The 16,944-nt window shown below is 37.1% G+C and overlaps 2 protein-coding genes across 2 annotated transcripts; one reads left to right on the top strand and one right to left on the bottom strand.

Annotated features, from left to right (window-relative positions):
• Positions 1-8,386: 8,386 nt before the first annotated feature.
• Positions 8,387-10,047, bottom strand: LOC117330433. The gene is made up of 2 exons (XM_033888713.1): positions 9,405-10,047; positions 8,387-9,168 (listed from the first exon to the last, which is right to left on the bottom strand). The coding sequence occupies exons 1-2, from the start codon at positions 9,885-9,887 to the stop codon at positions 8,566-8,568; spliced, it is 1,086 nt and encodes a 361-aa protein (XP_033744604.1). The 5' UTR covers positions 9,888-10,047; the 3' UTR covers positions 8,387-8,565.
• A 3,476-nt stretch (positions 10,048-13,523) lies between these two features.
• On the top strand, positions 13,524-15,461 carry LOC117330434 (L-rhamnose-binding lectin CSL3-like). The gene is made up of 4 exons (XM_033888715.1): positions 13,524-13,686; positions 13,847-14,017; positions 14,470-14,775; positions 15,044-15,461. Exons 1-4 carry the CDS (start codon positions 13,605-13,607, stop codon positions 15,127-15,129), a joined length of 645 nt encoding a protein of 214 aa, XP_033744606.1. The 5' UTR covers positions 13,524-13,604; the 3' UTR covers positions 15,130-15,461.
• The last annotated feature ends 1,483 nt before the right edge of the window (positions 15,462-16,944 follow it).

Raw genomic sequence — 16,944 nt, forward strand, 5'->3', positions numbered from 1 at the left:
TTCTTGATGAGAAAGTTCATTTTTTCCGAATAGCAGAAGTTGCAGGTCTAGTGGGATGAAATAATTCAGATCACGAAACAGTTGCAAACGCTGAACAGAGTAATTATTACATTCAAAAAAGAAATGATATGCATCTTCAACAGGGTGTCCACATTGGCAGTGTTTAAAATTAATCAAATTTGCATGAAATAAATCGTTGTTAAGAGTACTAGATCTGTTTCTTAATCTTGCATGCATAATGTTATGTTTTCTGTCACCAATTTGATAGTAGAAGGGAACTTTTGTGTCTGTAAAATTTTGAAGAGAATGTTTAAAGGCCGAGTACGTAACACTTTGTCGGATTTCGTTATCTAAATGATTCCATAGTTGGATAGTAGAGGGAAAGAAAGATGAATTAGTAAGATGTAAACGGTAATTTGGTAACGAGTAATTATTGGCATTTCTAAGGTTATATTGAGAATTTTCTGATACTAATGGTGGAAGAAGTGATGTTAGGTAATTTGGAGATAATTTATGTTTAATTTTATAAAAAAAGCTGCAATTTTCGCCTAGAGCGTCTAATAGCAAGAGGTTCTAAACCACTTTCAGAATATAATGACTGTATACTAGTGTAAGATGGTAATCCCGTAATCACACGTGCAGCTTCTAGTTGAAGTTTTTCTAGTTTATCTGAGTCACCGAGACTACACCCATCCCATACCTCACAACAATATTCTAATAATGGTATAATATACGAAGTATATATTCTATATAAAGTGTGGCGATTTAATATATATTTAAGTTTACGCAAAACACTTATCTGTTTCGATACCTTTTTACAAATACCATCAATATGACTGGTCCATTTACAATTTCCGTCCAATATAACTCCCAAGTGCCTATGATTTTCTACGAAGTTCACACTAACATTATCAAATTTAATATCAATTACATAATCTAGCTCAGAATTATGGATAAGCAGTGCCTCTGTTTTGGAAGGATTAAACTTTACTAACCATTTATTTGCCCAATTTTGAATGTGCTCTAAATCGTTGTTGATTACAAATTCAACATTTTGAGGGGATGGATTTGAATATAATAATGACGTATCGTCTGCAAACAACTTTGAAAGACTTTGTAGATTATCGGAAATGTCATTAATGTATAAAATAAATAACAAGGGACCAAGTACAGAACCTTGTGGAACGCCAGCGTTAGTAGTTTTAACAAGTGATTTAGAGTCACCCACACAAACTTGTTGTTTCCTTTCACTTATATAATTTAAAAGCCAATTTAAAAGTTTGCCGCTAATACCATAGTTTGCTAGTTTCACCCCCAGTCCCTTGTGCCACACACGATCAAAAGCTTTCGATATATCACAGAAAACTAAACATGTAGGATGTCTTTTTTCTAGATTTTCACACAAAGTGTGATAAATTTCAATAAGTTGATGAACTGTCGAATGGCCAGGTTGAAAACCAGACTGAAACTTATATATTAATGAATGATCTAGCAAGTAATTATTTAAATATTTAACAATTAACCTTTCAAAAACTTTCCCAACCGTACTGAGTAGTGAAATTGGCCTGTAATTCGAAAAAATATGTTTGTCCCCAGATTTAAATAAAGGTGTAACTAATGCATGTTTCCACAATTTAGGAAAAACTCCAGTTTCCAGAGAAGCTCTAAAAATAATACCCAATGGTAAAGCTACTGAATTTGCTGTATTTTTTAACATATTGTGACTGATTGTATCATTCCCAACAGCTTTATTTATATTTAATGATTTCAGTATGTCAGTTATGTCACTCGTTTCAAATTGTATGTCAGAAATAGTGGAGCCAGTCCGTAATTCAACTGTCGGTACATCAAAATTATTGTCGTCAATAGTAGAAATTGAAACAAAGTAATCATTTAAAATATTAGCTTTATTATCATCAGACATTTCAATGTTACCGTGTATATATCTAATAGGTGGGATAATGTTCGAATCATGAGGTGTTTTTATTAATTTACGAATAATTTTCCAAAAATTTCTAGGATTTGAACTTGAATATCTATCTAAGATACCATTTATATCAGCATAAAAAAGTTCTTTTGTTCGTTTCTTCAGGTTATTTACATGATTACGTTGCTTCCGGAAGTTAGATAAGTTTCTGTCTGAACGGTCTGATTTATATAATTTCAACAGTCCATTTCTTTTCCTAATTTCCTTACGTAAAGTTGAGTCAAACCAAGGTTTGTCATTTGATCTGATCGTCACAGTCCGGGTCGGTATACATTCTCTGGCTATGTCGAGGTATCTAGTCGTAAAAAGATTACACATATCATCTGGTGAATTAGCATTCGCAAAAAAGTCAACCCAGTCCGTCTCGTCTAATATACTATTGAATAAATCATAATTTGCATTATTATAGCATCTAATCTCCCTGTCAAACGTCCTTCTGAAATTCGTTCTAACAGTCAATTCAGCAGTTGTCGCCTTATGGTCCGAAATGTCACTTTCAACGTCAATAATATCTGCATAAGTAAAGTTACACGTGTCGGACAGTATAATGGGGTCAAGTAAGGTCGAGCTAGTGCGACCTACACGTGTCGGTCTATCTATAATATTCGAAAGGTGAAAGGAGTCGAGAATATCAACAAATGCATGATTTCTACTAACAGTTAAAAGATCTACGTTTATGTCACCAACAATTACTACCCGTGAAGTTTCATTAAGAGCAATTTCAATAGAGTGTCGGAAATAATTCCAAAAAGTAAGAGCACATTGTGGAGGTCTATACACTGTACATAGAAGGTATTTTTGCTCTGGAAACTGGAGTTCTGTCCAAATCAACTCCCCCTCCTGGAATTCTAGATCAACTCTACGACGAGTGCACAAGAGACTGGACGTGTAAACAGCTACGCCCCCTCCCGGTGTTTCACGGTCTTTTCGGTATAAATCATAGCCACTCAGGAGTATATCAGCATCTACAGTTGAAGTATCAAGGCGAGTCTCAGTGACACAAACTACATCGTAATCTGACGCTATATTTTCCAGAAACGATATTTTGTTTTTCAGACTACGAATGTTTAAATGAAATACAGAAATGTCATTTATTTTATTCGGACCAGGGTTAGGATGAACGTCGTTACAGGATAGGATGAGGAGTTGTAATAAAAGTAGAAAACAGGAATTATTAGTAATGGCAGACAAAGTTGTTTGAATGGCTAATAATAATGTAGTAATGCTATGCATCAACCTAGACCTGCATCTTTTTAGATACTTATTACTTATTCTGTATACAAAGAAAACCACACTCTTTCTTAATCCCATGTAAGTATTTTTATTTATTCATGGCAAGATTCACAATCAGAACATCAACAAAACAAATAAATCTACAAAAATAGTAGTCTGAACTCCTTTTGGAAGGCTCTATTTTCAAATGTACAACAAACTTTAAAATATTAGACAGAAAAAAACGTGTATGGATTTCGATAAAGGTAGTGTTTTGTTAGTATCCTTAAGCATTATCTGTTAATTTTCATTTCTTAATAAGACTTATAAATTTTGAGATTATTGACAAACCAACACCCCACCCCTTACATCAAAACCTTCCAATAGATAGGCCAGATAGATAGATAGATTTGCCAGAATTGTCTTTTTAATCACCTTTAGTTTCTAAACATTGATAGTTTTTCAGTGAATATAGTCAATAGTATAACCTTATCATGGGCGGATCAAGGCGGCGGGGCGCAGTGGAAATTTGTGTGGACATAAACACTTTTAAAGATGATCACAACAGATATTATCGTTTTATTAGCTCCATTTTAAAACCAATTGGTCTTCGGCTGCTCCGAGATCCCCGCTTTATTGTCTTTAATGTCCCACGCCCTCTAAACAATTTTAAATCCTGAAATTTCATTAAGAAAGTCGCGAAAATTAAAATAGGAAAAATGTTATCCTGAAACTTCCACAGTATAATGATAATACACCGTTTTATCAAGAGCTTCTGGGGTGGTCCCCAGATCCCTTCCCTGTTTTCTTTTTAATACACATTAAATTGTTAATCCCGAAAACATCATTCAGAAAAAAAATAAGCATGGCCCCCAGACCCCCGCCTTATTTTCTTGACTCTAGAGCAGTTAATCATGGAAAATAATATCCTGAAGATAAAACAAAAAACTAAAAACAAAAACTATGGTCTAGAAACTCACAGAATTTTATGATAATACACCACTTTTTCCAGAGCGCTGGGGACCTGGGCGGCCCCATACCTCGCCTTGTTTCCTTTGTTATGTACATCGTAAACAGTTAAACATGAGAGAGAACAATCAGAGCCATTTAATATTGAAGCCCTCGTATAACAACACTGGGTCAAACACACCTCCTATATCCTTTCAAACCAAATAGTTCAAGGAAGAAGAACTCGCGCCCCTGTGCACCCCTTCAAAACCCGACCCATTAATTGTCAGTATTGACGGATCCTAGGGTTTCACGATTAAGAAGAAGCAAAGGGGACGCTTATGTAAGAGGTTGTGAACATCGATATCCATGTGTGGCCAACTCAATTGAAAGGGTGTCATTAAAAAAAAAAAGCAAGTGCACTATATTTGAAAAGCATTCTATTTCCGGTTAGATGGTTGATGGAGCTTATATGTCCCTACAACATTTGATGTCATATGATTATTGCATGGTTGAAAAACAAGATATCCCTGAGAGATCTTGGCAATCGGCATAGAGTGACCTTTATTGGATCTTTTTAATACTGATCTTTGCTCTCTTTTTTTCTATTCTTCCTCAATAATCATTTAAGGTTAACCTACATGCTAAATCCGAGAAAGATCTATAACGGACTCTATGAAATAGGACTAACAAACTCCAACTTAATCTCAATCTAAATGAAATTCAAAATAATTATATCCGTGAAGGACTTCCTGGGAAAACGCGATCATAAACTTTAACTGATAAAAATCGAAATGGTAGCCTGTTGGCCATCTTATATTTCAATGAGTTTCAAAATAGAACACGGACAACTAGGGATCACGCAGAACTTACAGATGCAATTTGAAAAGCTTTCTGAGAAAAAGTGATAACATGCTTCAACTTTCAAAAGTATTGCTTGGTGTCCATCTTGTTTTTCATTTAGTGACAGTTTCAAAATGAAACATGCACAACTTGAGACCACGAGGAACCTACAAATGGGCTGATTATGATGGACTAAAAAGTCAGGACAACAGTTCATTATGCGAAGTACCATAACTCCAGCACATAATGGAACTCAGCTCAATCTGTATTGTAATATGGTAAAACCACATATTAAGTAACAAATTGATGTAGCAAGAGAAAAAACTTGATTGTGTTGACGATTTCTCCTATCTTGGCGTAAACTTTAGATACAATAATAAATTCACGAATGTACAAAAAAAATTGTCTGACCAAGGACGTAAAGCTATGTTTGCTTTGTTTTCTAAATGTGTAAACATGAATCTAAATTGTAAAACCATGCTGAGTATGTTTGACACCTACGTAAGTAGCATTTTATTCTATTCATGTGAAGTTTGGGGGTCGACCAAAGGGTTAGATATTGAACAGGTCCATTTACATTTTTGTAAGAGATTACTTAAAGTTAAAAAATCTACAAATAATGCAATGGTATACTGGGAACTTTGCCGTTTCCCTTTAGAATACACAAGGAGATATAGGATAATAAAATACTGGTTCAAACTACTTGACACGAAAAATTGTATTTTAAATACTGCGTACAACTTTTTGTTAACTAAGAACACTGGGTCATGTTTTAATTGGGTACAATGTGTAAAGGATCTGCTTTGCTCCTTAGGTTTTGGTGATGTATGGCTCTGCCAATCATCACATAATTCTAAAGCTACTTTATCTTGTATACGTCAAAGAATTTTTGATCAAGCTAGGCAATATTTAAGAGATCTCTTAGAAAAGTCTTCTAAATGCTTTTTATATCAGTATATTGTGGACAATTTTTCCATTCAATTTTACTTAACAAAATATATACCTATGAATTACAGAATATGTTTATCGAAAATTCGTATGTCTGCGCATTCTTTAGCAATCGAAACCGGCCGCTACAAGAATATTGATCGACATAAGAGATATTGTATAATTTGTAAGTCAACGACTGAAGTAGAGGATGAATACCATTTTATATTGAAATGTAACATGTACAATAACTTAAGACGTCGTCTCATTAAAAAATATTACTGGCAGAAACCTTCAATGTTTAAATTGATACAGCTATTGAATGTAAATAATATCAAACAGCTAACTTGTTTAGGCAAATTTATTTTCGAAGCTAATAAGATTCGAGCCGCATGTCTTTAACTTTTTCACTTTCCCCTACATTCGCTCCATATATTTTAACTTGATACACATAAGTATTTCACCATACAATCATATCTGCCTGATCTCAACGGGGGATGTGCGAGTTTCTGGTAGGGGTATCCCCAACCACTCTCGCATCTCCCTCGCCGTTGAGATCATTGATTTGGATCAAATACATAGCTTTTAATATACTGTTATTATATCAATATTATATGTAACCAATAGTACATGATTTGACTAAGTATAGACTTTTATATTTAATATAACTTATGTCAGTGAATTGTATCATGCAAATCTTATTTTCGAAGCCAATACGATCCTGGCTATATGTACAAACTCTGAACTCGTTCTCCACTTTGTAATTTCTATTGCTGTTCATGTATATTACGACTTTGTATATTATAACATGTGCTAATGGGCAATATCGCCCACAGTTAATAAAGAAATTGAAATTGAAGTGATAGCTAAAAAATGTCATGAAATTGGGTAGTTATGAGAATTTCCTATGGGCAAAAGACCAGAACTCCAGCAAACAAGAGGCCCATGTGCCTTAACGTCACCCGAATGCTACATTATATAATATTATGGCTCATGGCATCTTGGTTACTGAGAAGAAGTCATTAAATTGTTAAGACATTTGTACCCTGTGACTTTGAAAGCAGATCAAGGTCATTCACCTGAGCAAACTTTTTAGCCCTTCATCCCAGGATGCTACAAGCCGCACAGTTATTATGTTATCATTCATAAAGGATTGGAATCTATTTACATTTGGTAGACACAATGTGGTATTATAATGAATTAACGTTATATTTTACATTATATGTTATTAACACTATAATATCAAGATAATTTGACGACAGGTTAATAGTTTTGCGTTGTGTCCGACCGGCCGTCCATGCGATATCATGCCCAGGCTCTATCTAAACTACCTGGCACTGGAACTTAATACCTGGGGTATGGGTTCACCTTGGTAAAGCGTTGTATCATCCATCAAAAGTAGATCACTCTGACCTAATTTTTACCTTTGACCTACACCAAAGAAAACGATTTTCCAGACTCTCTCCCCTACACTACTAGTCACTGGAACTTCATACCCTTGAGGTAGGTATGGGGTCACCATGTTTGGGCGGTTTGTCATGCATCGAAAGTAGGTAACATGTAAGATCAAGCTGTAGATTAATTAACTTTATGTAAATAATTTGCCTCCCGCCACCCTGATGGCAAGACGACATTACCACCCAACATTACCCGGCTGCTCAGTCGGGCCAATCAGCGAGCTGCCTGACCTCCGCACCCAAGAGGATAGACCACATTGCCCGGCTGGTCAGTCGGGCCGGTTAGCGAGCTGCGTGACCTCCGTCACCCAAGAGGATAGACCACATTGCCCGGCTGGTCAGTCGGGCCGGCGAGCTGCCTGACCTCCGTCACCCAAGAGGATAGACCACATTGCCCGGCTGGTCAGTCGGGCCGGTTAGCGAGCTGCCTGACTTCCTTCACCCAAGAGGATAGACCACATTGCCCGGCTGGTCAGTCGGGCCGGTTAGCGAGCTGCCCGACCTCCGCAACCAAAGTGGGGAGACCACATTACACGGCAAGTCAATCGGGCCGGTCAGCGATCGAGCTGCCCGACCTCCCGCCACCAAGGTGGGGAGACCTATGGAAAAGTACAAGAACAAATCCAGGTTTTCGGGAGACTGAGCGGCGTCTTCATCGAAGACACCCGTCATACGAACTAGACCAAATCCTCAAATGAAAGCTATGGCAGTGACAATGAAACCTCTAGATATTTTAAGCAGCATCGAAAATGTATGGATTCATATCGCAAAAGGAAATATAACTTTCCCGGGGACTTCATCAACCTGCATCTCTCGAGACCTAATTTTCTCCGTCATTAGTCGAGATTGTCACGGAAGTCGTGATGATGGGAACACGTCCTAAATGTCGGATCAACCGAGACATGCAAACACCTAAGTAATGAGCAGCTAGGGATGTTGCTATCTAGAAATGGAAAATAATTGTATTCTGTCCCTGCTGAATAGGCCAATACCGAGGTAAGTGACTATCTCTACTCCAACAATGTTAGAGGTTTTACACGGCAGTCGGCAAAATAATATCCGATAGAAAAAGAGCCGACCAGCGGCCTCTTATGTTATAGGAGTATGACTATATCATGCAGGCACATACAAACAACAACACATCAGTTGTGTAAACCTTTAACATTTATTAATTTCTAGTAATTGCATCACCTAATTTGGCTTTTTCCGACACCTGTTGATACAAATTTGTCGACACCTCTGACCTATGGCAGTATGGTAATACATATAGGCAAACGCGAGGACAGATGCTATGGATATAGGAGCCATTGAACTATAAGCGGAAGCGGTCACTACGACAAGGCCAAACAAGAACAGTACCAATGCTGAAACAAGAAAGCCAATGACAACTCCTCTTATAAAACACAATCGCGATAAATTCGGGTGGCGCCACCTGACGACGATACTGGAACAAAGCGGCGTGTATTCGACGTCATCTTCAGACTGCACTACGTCGCCGCCATTGCCCTCACTTTGAACGTCGTACACCTGCGCGCTTCCCTCGATAAATGCAGTATTTTGATGGGTTGGTGTTGGCGTTCCAGAGACCCCATAGTTTCCTTTTCGATAGTACCAAGCTATCTGGATACCGTTGACGTAGGCAACAGAGCTAGAGAAATATGCCATCACCACATACTGCAAAGGAATTACTAAACCGTACGTCGCCAGGAAGTCCGTCATCTTTCCAATCGTTGCTATCACTGCAGAGCGTGTCGATTGACCGGAAGTGGAGCGTAATTTCAGATTAAGGACAATCTGAAAAATCAATCAGAAAAAAATAGATATCAACCAAAACTTGTCAACCGAATAATTGTTTTTATTTTTTTATTTTATTTTATTGATCATTACCAAGCTCGTTAAACATATATATATATTTATCCGCTATCATCATCAACCTAGATAGCAATTATCCGCTATCTGGGGCAGTAAGAAGATATGAAAGATTTCGTTCATGTTAGATAACTAGTTGAAAAAAAATACATGCAATGTACCTGTGGTAAAGTCTCCACACACCAGAGTGTAATGGCTACCCATTGCATCTCGGCAAACATTCGTGTTGTCAGTTGTATTGTAATGATGGTACCCCAAATGACCGCACAACCAGCAGCATAGCAGTATTTAGCTTTCTTTGAGAACTCCGAGTTGTACAACCAAAACTGAACGAGTATGGTGAACTCCAGTATTGGCATGTACACGGCGTTAATTGACGAATATACGGGTAGGCTGGCGTAAAGAAACACAAAGAAAATATTAACTAATGAAGCTGTAAAGTTAGCAGTCGCCCACAGTATACTGAGTCCCACGACGGACTTCCGGCGGAAGTTCTTGTATACCTGTGGTAACAAGACTAGGAACCACAGCGTGGTGCTGGTCAAACCACATATGTTGGCCGCCACGCATGTCCACAGGGCCCACTCCGGCCGACAGTTTCGTTCCAGAGCATTATGAGAGTCGTGTGATCCGTTAGACATCATCCGTCATGTCACTTCATGAGTAGGAGCCTTATATTGATCGGTTCGATAGTAATGGGCGTTCTTAGGCTGCTCGTAAGTTCCGAGAAATGTCACAGCGATTCTACTTTCGGTTTGTACTTCCCGTTTTACCTATGACGCTGTCCGTGTGCACATTACCGACCTAACAGAGCGTAGGTTATTTATGTACCGATATCCTCGTACACATGTGTCACATGTGTTTGATACTGGTTACGCAATAGATACTATTGCCTTAGGGGCCGCGGTGGCCGAGTGGTTAAGGTGTCCCGACACTTTAACACTAGCTTCACCTCTGGGTTGCGAGTTCGAAACCTACGTGGGGCAGTTGCGAGGTACTGACCGTAGGCCGGTGGTTTTTCTCTGGGTTCTCCGGCTTTCCTCCACCTCCAAAACCTGGCACGTCCTTAAATGACCCTGGCTGTTAATAGGATGTTAAACAAAAACAAACAAACAAACAAAAGATACTATTCATTTCAAACATGACAGGATCGCCACCGAAGCTTTCAATTTAAACCAAGCCAATGGTAGAGAATGAAATGCGCTGTGCATGCTAGTCGAAGACTCTTGTTACCTGTTACTTATATGAAAAGTAATATTGAAAAGTGGTATTCGCTGTTGTTTTTGTTATTGACACAATCAAAAACGAAAACAAAACAAAAAATAACGAAATGATTAAAAAATAATTTTAATTTAAGAATAATAAAAAAAGTGGTGTGCACAAAGAGATTTACACAAACATCGAAAAGGTAGATAAAGACCCTATGTTCCTGTATCTATGAGAACCTAGGGAATCAAAGGAAACGGATATCATGGTTGATAACAACGCCACCTCGAGCACATGGTCATAGTCTCTAAACGTTCATTTGTATCGACCAAAGAAGTATCGCAAGGAACAGTTTTCAATGGAATACGGAAAACAATAATTGTATATACAACAGTTTCCAGAGGAATCTTACGCTCGCCATTGAACTATCTTGATTGGTTCTAAAAGACCGATCTTTTCTCTACTTTCCCCTTCTTTCCTCCTTTCTTCTTAATTTTTAACACATTACATACATTGTAGACAGAGTGGGAGGATATGATATATATTGGCACTATCAGCCTCCACATTACATAGACAGAGTGGGAGGATATGATATATATGGGCACTATCAGCCTCCACATTATATAGACAGAGTGGGAGGATATGATATATATTGGCACTATCAGCCTCCACATTACATAGACAGAGTGGGAGGATATGATATATATGGGCACTATCAGCCTCCACATTACATAGACAGAGTGGGAGGATATGATATATATTGACACTATCAGCCTCCACATTACATAGACAGAGTGGGGGGATATGATATATATGGGCACTATCAGCCTCCACATTACATAGACAGAGTGGGAGGGTATGATATATATGGGCACTATATATATCAGCCTCCACATTACATAGACCGAGCGGGAGGATATGATATATATTGACACTATCAGCCTCCACATTACATAGACCGAGCGGGAGGATATGATATATATTGACACTATCAGCCTCCACATTACATAGACCGAGCGGGAGGATATGATATATATTGACACTATCAGCCTCCACATTACATAGACAGAGTGGGAGGATATGATATACAATGTATCATATATTGGCACTATCAGCCTCCACATTACATAGACAGAGTGGGAGGATATGATATATCATATATAGGCACTATCAGCCTCCACATTACATAGACAGAGTGGGAGGATATGATATATATGGGCACTATCAGCCTCCACATTACATAGACAGAGCGGGAGGATATGTTATATATGGGCACTATCAGCCTCCACATTACATAGACAGAGTGGGAGGATATGATATATATGGGCACTATCAGCCTCCACATTACATAGACAGAGGATATGATATACCATATATATACTATAAGCTCAATCATGCACAGGGACGACAGGTAACGATGCACTAATATTTGAATATTAACAATGATCCGTAACCCTCTTCAACCCACTTTTATTAATCAGTTTACCCTAGTTTTAGGAAATACTATACAGTGTATATAAGATACGAAATTTACATATAACGAAAGGGCTTACATTGATCTTTAAAATCTAGGATTTACTCTATTATACAATAATAGCATGAGTAATGATTTCATTGATGATTCGCGTGATAACTGTACACAATGATAAATAGTTATATATATATAGCAGAAAATTCACACCTGTATACCTACTAAGCAGCTGTTACATTACCTCAATGTCTTTGTCTAGAATGAGTATCTAAATAAACAATTACATTACCGTATTTCTCCCAATACCTGTTAATCATACTCCATTAAAGACCGACTTTATCTGTTATTTTTTCTTTTTACCTCTGATCGCGTGATTCGGATTTCTAATTTAACTAACAACCGATAAAAACATCCGTCGATTATTAACAGTTTTTCTGCTCTAACTCAAGATCATTAAAATTCCTGGTGTAGTAGTGACATTTGAAAACACACATTTATGGCGTTTAATAAGCATTCGATAGACCTCTTTTACCAATAAATGCCATTGCAAAATTAACACACGTTATTATTTCAATTTTAAACTATATTCAAAACAAATGGCTATTTCATGTGATCAACACTATCCTGTACTTGTTAGGAAAACATTAAACCTGTTTCATAACTTAACGGTTTTTATATTCTGCTCGACAAGAGGTCTTTGCTGAGATGGGATTTGAATGTGTTTGAATCATATCATATGACAATGACACGCTCAAAGAATTTTTTTTTCTATTTTCAATCACTCGTGAATTGCATTTTATCTGATTATATTTTCCATTGCTCTTATTTTGAGAATGTGACTAAACCCAGATTTAACAAATTTATATAGCGCATGTCGCCGAAGAAACAGAAGACGCTTGTCCTTGGAAACACCTGGTCCCATTCTCTTGAATATAGTCAGGGGTCGGTAATCGCCATTGTTTTTGAATTAGAAGAACGAAGTGGTTATTATGCCGGTATTCTCCGTTGTTTTTTTAGTTAAAATTACGACTTCGTTATGCCGGTATTCTCCGTTGTTTTTGTACACCATGTTGTGAACACACTTTGCTGTAAATCAGATTCAGTTTCGTCTGTCACATAAGGATGGTTATCTTTAAATGTTCATGGGTATTATTGAGGTACTTTTCATATCTTAAAATGATTGAAATCAAATATATATCTTTCAACATCGTAAATACACATCAATCGTTGGGCCAAATATACACCATCACAAAGGCAAAACCGAATATCGACGATTGACTGGTAACGCAAGTAAGGTAGAACCAAACATAATAAAACAGTTCTTAGGCTTAGATTCCTATTTAAACTCCATTAAAGTCAGCCATTATTCTATTGCAGCCTATTGTTCCAGTTTACAGCTTATCTTCCTTACAGAAACTGTCTTTATGCTTTTTATCTATTTTAGATGGAATTACGGTTCACTGGTTCACAGGTAGAGACAGGTCACTTTGCGTGTCTATCAGCTTCCGTCTTTTCCTTGAAACATATCGCTTTCGATTTGCGTTTTCTGAAACCGTTGCGCGTTTTCATGATAATATTGCACGCGATCTTTTCAGGTGACTTTATAAGAGATTTACGTAACACTTCAAAACAAGGGTTACCTTCCATACAGGGGAGTTAGCCGTGGATTAACGCAAGGCATACAATGATCAGTTCAGAGAAGTACAATCTCGGTACACTGTTGATCGGAATTCTGTATATTACACTCGTCACAAGACTAGATGCCGGTAATTGTATAAAAAAAACAGTAATTTTAAGAACATGCATTATAATGATGTCATTATTTCAGAGCAATTGCTGGTTTAATTTCCATTTAATCAATCGGATTAATGGTTTTGGCTACGAGAGACAGAATAGCTGCTGACATAAAGTATGTCTACTTTTCAGCCTGTCCAGCTGGAAAGCACCGTTACACGAACTGTACCAATCCGTGTTTGGCTGGAGAGGACACAGTTTTCTGCGAGTCCGACCACACGGCCACATGTCGCCCAGACTACTGCGGAGGATGTATTGCAAGATTTTACAACAATGTTGGCCAAGAAGTGTATTGTGAAAAAGGTAAATATCAAAGAACCATTCAAGTTGTATCTTCTGTTGCTTTATGAGTACTTTCCATTATCATATCAATATGGATTATACTTCTAATACAAAATCATTTTACAGAAGTTATTAAGAAGGTTTGCACATGTATTTTGTATGGTGATTTAATCCAACAACAAAATTGAGCTGAATCACTGTCTGTTATAACAGAGTTTATCTATGAAAATGAAAAGTCATCACTACCGGTATTACCTGTCGATTGAACGGTCCCGTCATTGTTGTCGTTATAACCCTTTTTTATTCACGTGAGCTGATTAATCACATTACTTTGTTCAGGAAATGTTTTTATCAGTATTTTGTCGGTGCTGTGTTTTACCTATGACCAGCTACTATGTACACTGTACATATGAGTCCCACTTTCTGTTACTGATACATTCGCTATACAACATATCTTTATATATGTACCACAGAGTACGGCTTTGTTTGTGAACTAAAGAGCCACACGGTTGGCTGCCTGGACCAGCCTGGGAAAGTTCTCCATGTTTCCTTCGCTAACTACGGACGGACATCTACCACCGTGTGTGTCCTTCCATATGGTCTGGAGCGACTCCACAACACCACCACATGCGGCTCCCCTAGCACCCTTGGTGTGATCAGACAGATGTGTGAGGGTCGGTTTCAGTGTTTACTCACGGCCGACAATGAACTTTTCGGAGATGATCCTTGCTTCGGTATATACAAGTATCTGGAAGTTGAGGTCGAGTGTGTTTCTCCAGGTAGGTGTGACATTTCTGATATAAAAACTTTGTTGATGAGTGGCGTTGATTCAGCCAGTTAGGAAATCCCGTGATAATAATAAATCATGTGAATCCTTTATAACACAAGGCTTTTTGAAAGGCTGGGCATATCTTATTTTGCATATATGATGATTTTTTACCACTTCTTTTCCCAACTAAACGCCCCGTTGCATGCTTGACTGCTCAAAGGGGTTTTCATACGTACAGTTACGTCATACGGTATATACTTACCATTGGTTTGTTACAGATCCGACATCCACGGCAGCACAGCCGTTTGCATCAATTGGAACTTTGATGACCGTTTTCATTCTGTTTCTGAAATGGATTAACTAGACAAATAAAGCATACCAGAGAGATTGGTGAGGGACCAATTCCAGCGTGGATGTCCTACAGATCTATATTTGTTTTATTAGTAGAGACGGATTTTACTAGTGAGTTGTTTTACTCGTTTCGCCATATATGTGTTTTTAAAAATATTTGTGAAGCTGTTTCGGAATGTGATGATGTATAGCTTTAGCACCATTATATAGTTAATTTGTAACTGACATGACTTACCAAGTTGATTTAGGAAAAACTAACGCATTTATTTTTTCTTCAATATTTTATTTTGATAGACATCATTTTCTTGTTTTGTGATGTTTGAAATAAAGCATTTTATATATATATATATCATAAAAAACAATCAGTTATGTTATTTCATTTCTCTAAATTATATGCAAATCAGGATAATTACATACTTCTGTTAAAGAACAACAACAACACAAAACCCAAACGTTTGGCACTATATTCCAACCCTTTCAAGAGAAACATCAATCTACCATAAGAATCAATCTACGTCATTGATTGGCAGTAATTACGTAGATGAATACACAATCAGTTATTTTAATGATACATATTTCAACGGTAATTTTCCTTTAGTGTTTTTCGTGTTTAAAGCCTTTTGCTAAATCATGATTGTAAGAATTGAAGTTTTCTTATGATAATTACGTTATGTTAAACAATAATTAATTTCTATATCAACTTTTGTTAGTTGCGTTAATTAATCACTGCGATTATATGTATTATTTCGGTTTTACCTGTCAGTACGTACACAGAATGTGTCTCGAGATAGACATTTGATCTACAGACATAACACGTGTTGTGACAATACGATAGGCCAATGACGACATTTAGTTCAATATTCCCATTAGATTCTTTACCACGATATGATTGTTATCAAAACTAATCCTTGTCCTTACATAATTGTGTGTCGACAGTTCACCAATGCTCCCAAAAGAAAATGACGACTAAATTGTAAAGAACATCAATAGCTTTCTGTATCAATCATTCCTAAAGTGGATGTTTAGATATGCAAATGACAATCACACAAGAACCATTGTGTGACATATAGAATACAATGATACAGGCTAGTATAAATTACCAAATGTACATTCGATAAAAGGGTTGTGTGTATAATTATCGCAAAAGTCTCGATCACATAGCTAACGTGTGACTAATTCAAAATAAGGATGTAGTAGTAACTTCGAGAGGCTCCTAAAATGTCTAACAAGAGGCCCATGAACCTTAACGGTCACCTGAGTTTTGAAATATTTAAGTAAAGTTAAGTGACCCTTTTTGGCCCAGTCGATCAGCAAAGGGAGTTAGTCAGGACATGTGCATACTATCGAGCTCTTATCACACGCTGATAATGCTAACAAAGTTAGAATGAATTCCAATAGAAATCAAACAAATTAAAGTCAAAATTGGGATTTCCTTATATAAACTATAGTAAAGTTTACCCCCTCCCTAGGCAAAACGTGAGACCCCGGCCAGGTTCATAAAATTCACAATTTTGGTAAAGCTACATAAGACCCTTCCATATATGAAATGTATTTGATTCTTGTTTGGGTTTTTAGAAGAAATGTTTTGTTTCAGTTAATTTTCTGAAATACATACTGATAGTTAATGCTTTTGTTTAATTTTTATCACATTTGACCAATGTGACCTTGAAGACAGGTCAAGGTCATGAAATTGAACAAACGTTTTCACTCAGTTATCAAAGTACCACCGTTTCAGTATCATGACACTGAGCTTATTAATTGGTTATTGAGAAGAAGTTGGTTAAACATTGAAGACATTTGACCCATGTGACATGAAAATAGGCCAAGG

Source organism: Pecten maximus, chromosome 7, assembly GCF_902652985.1.
Source record: "Pecten maximus chromosome 7, xPecMax1.1, whole genome shotgun sequence".
In the NCBI taxonomy this organism is placed as follows: Eukaryota; Metazoa; Mollusca; class Bivalvia; order Pectinida; family Pectinidae; genus Pecten; species Pecten maximus.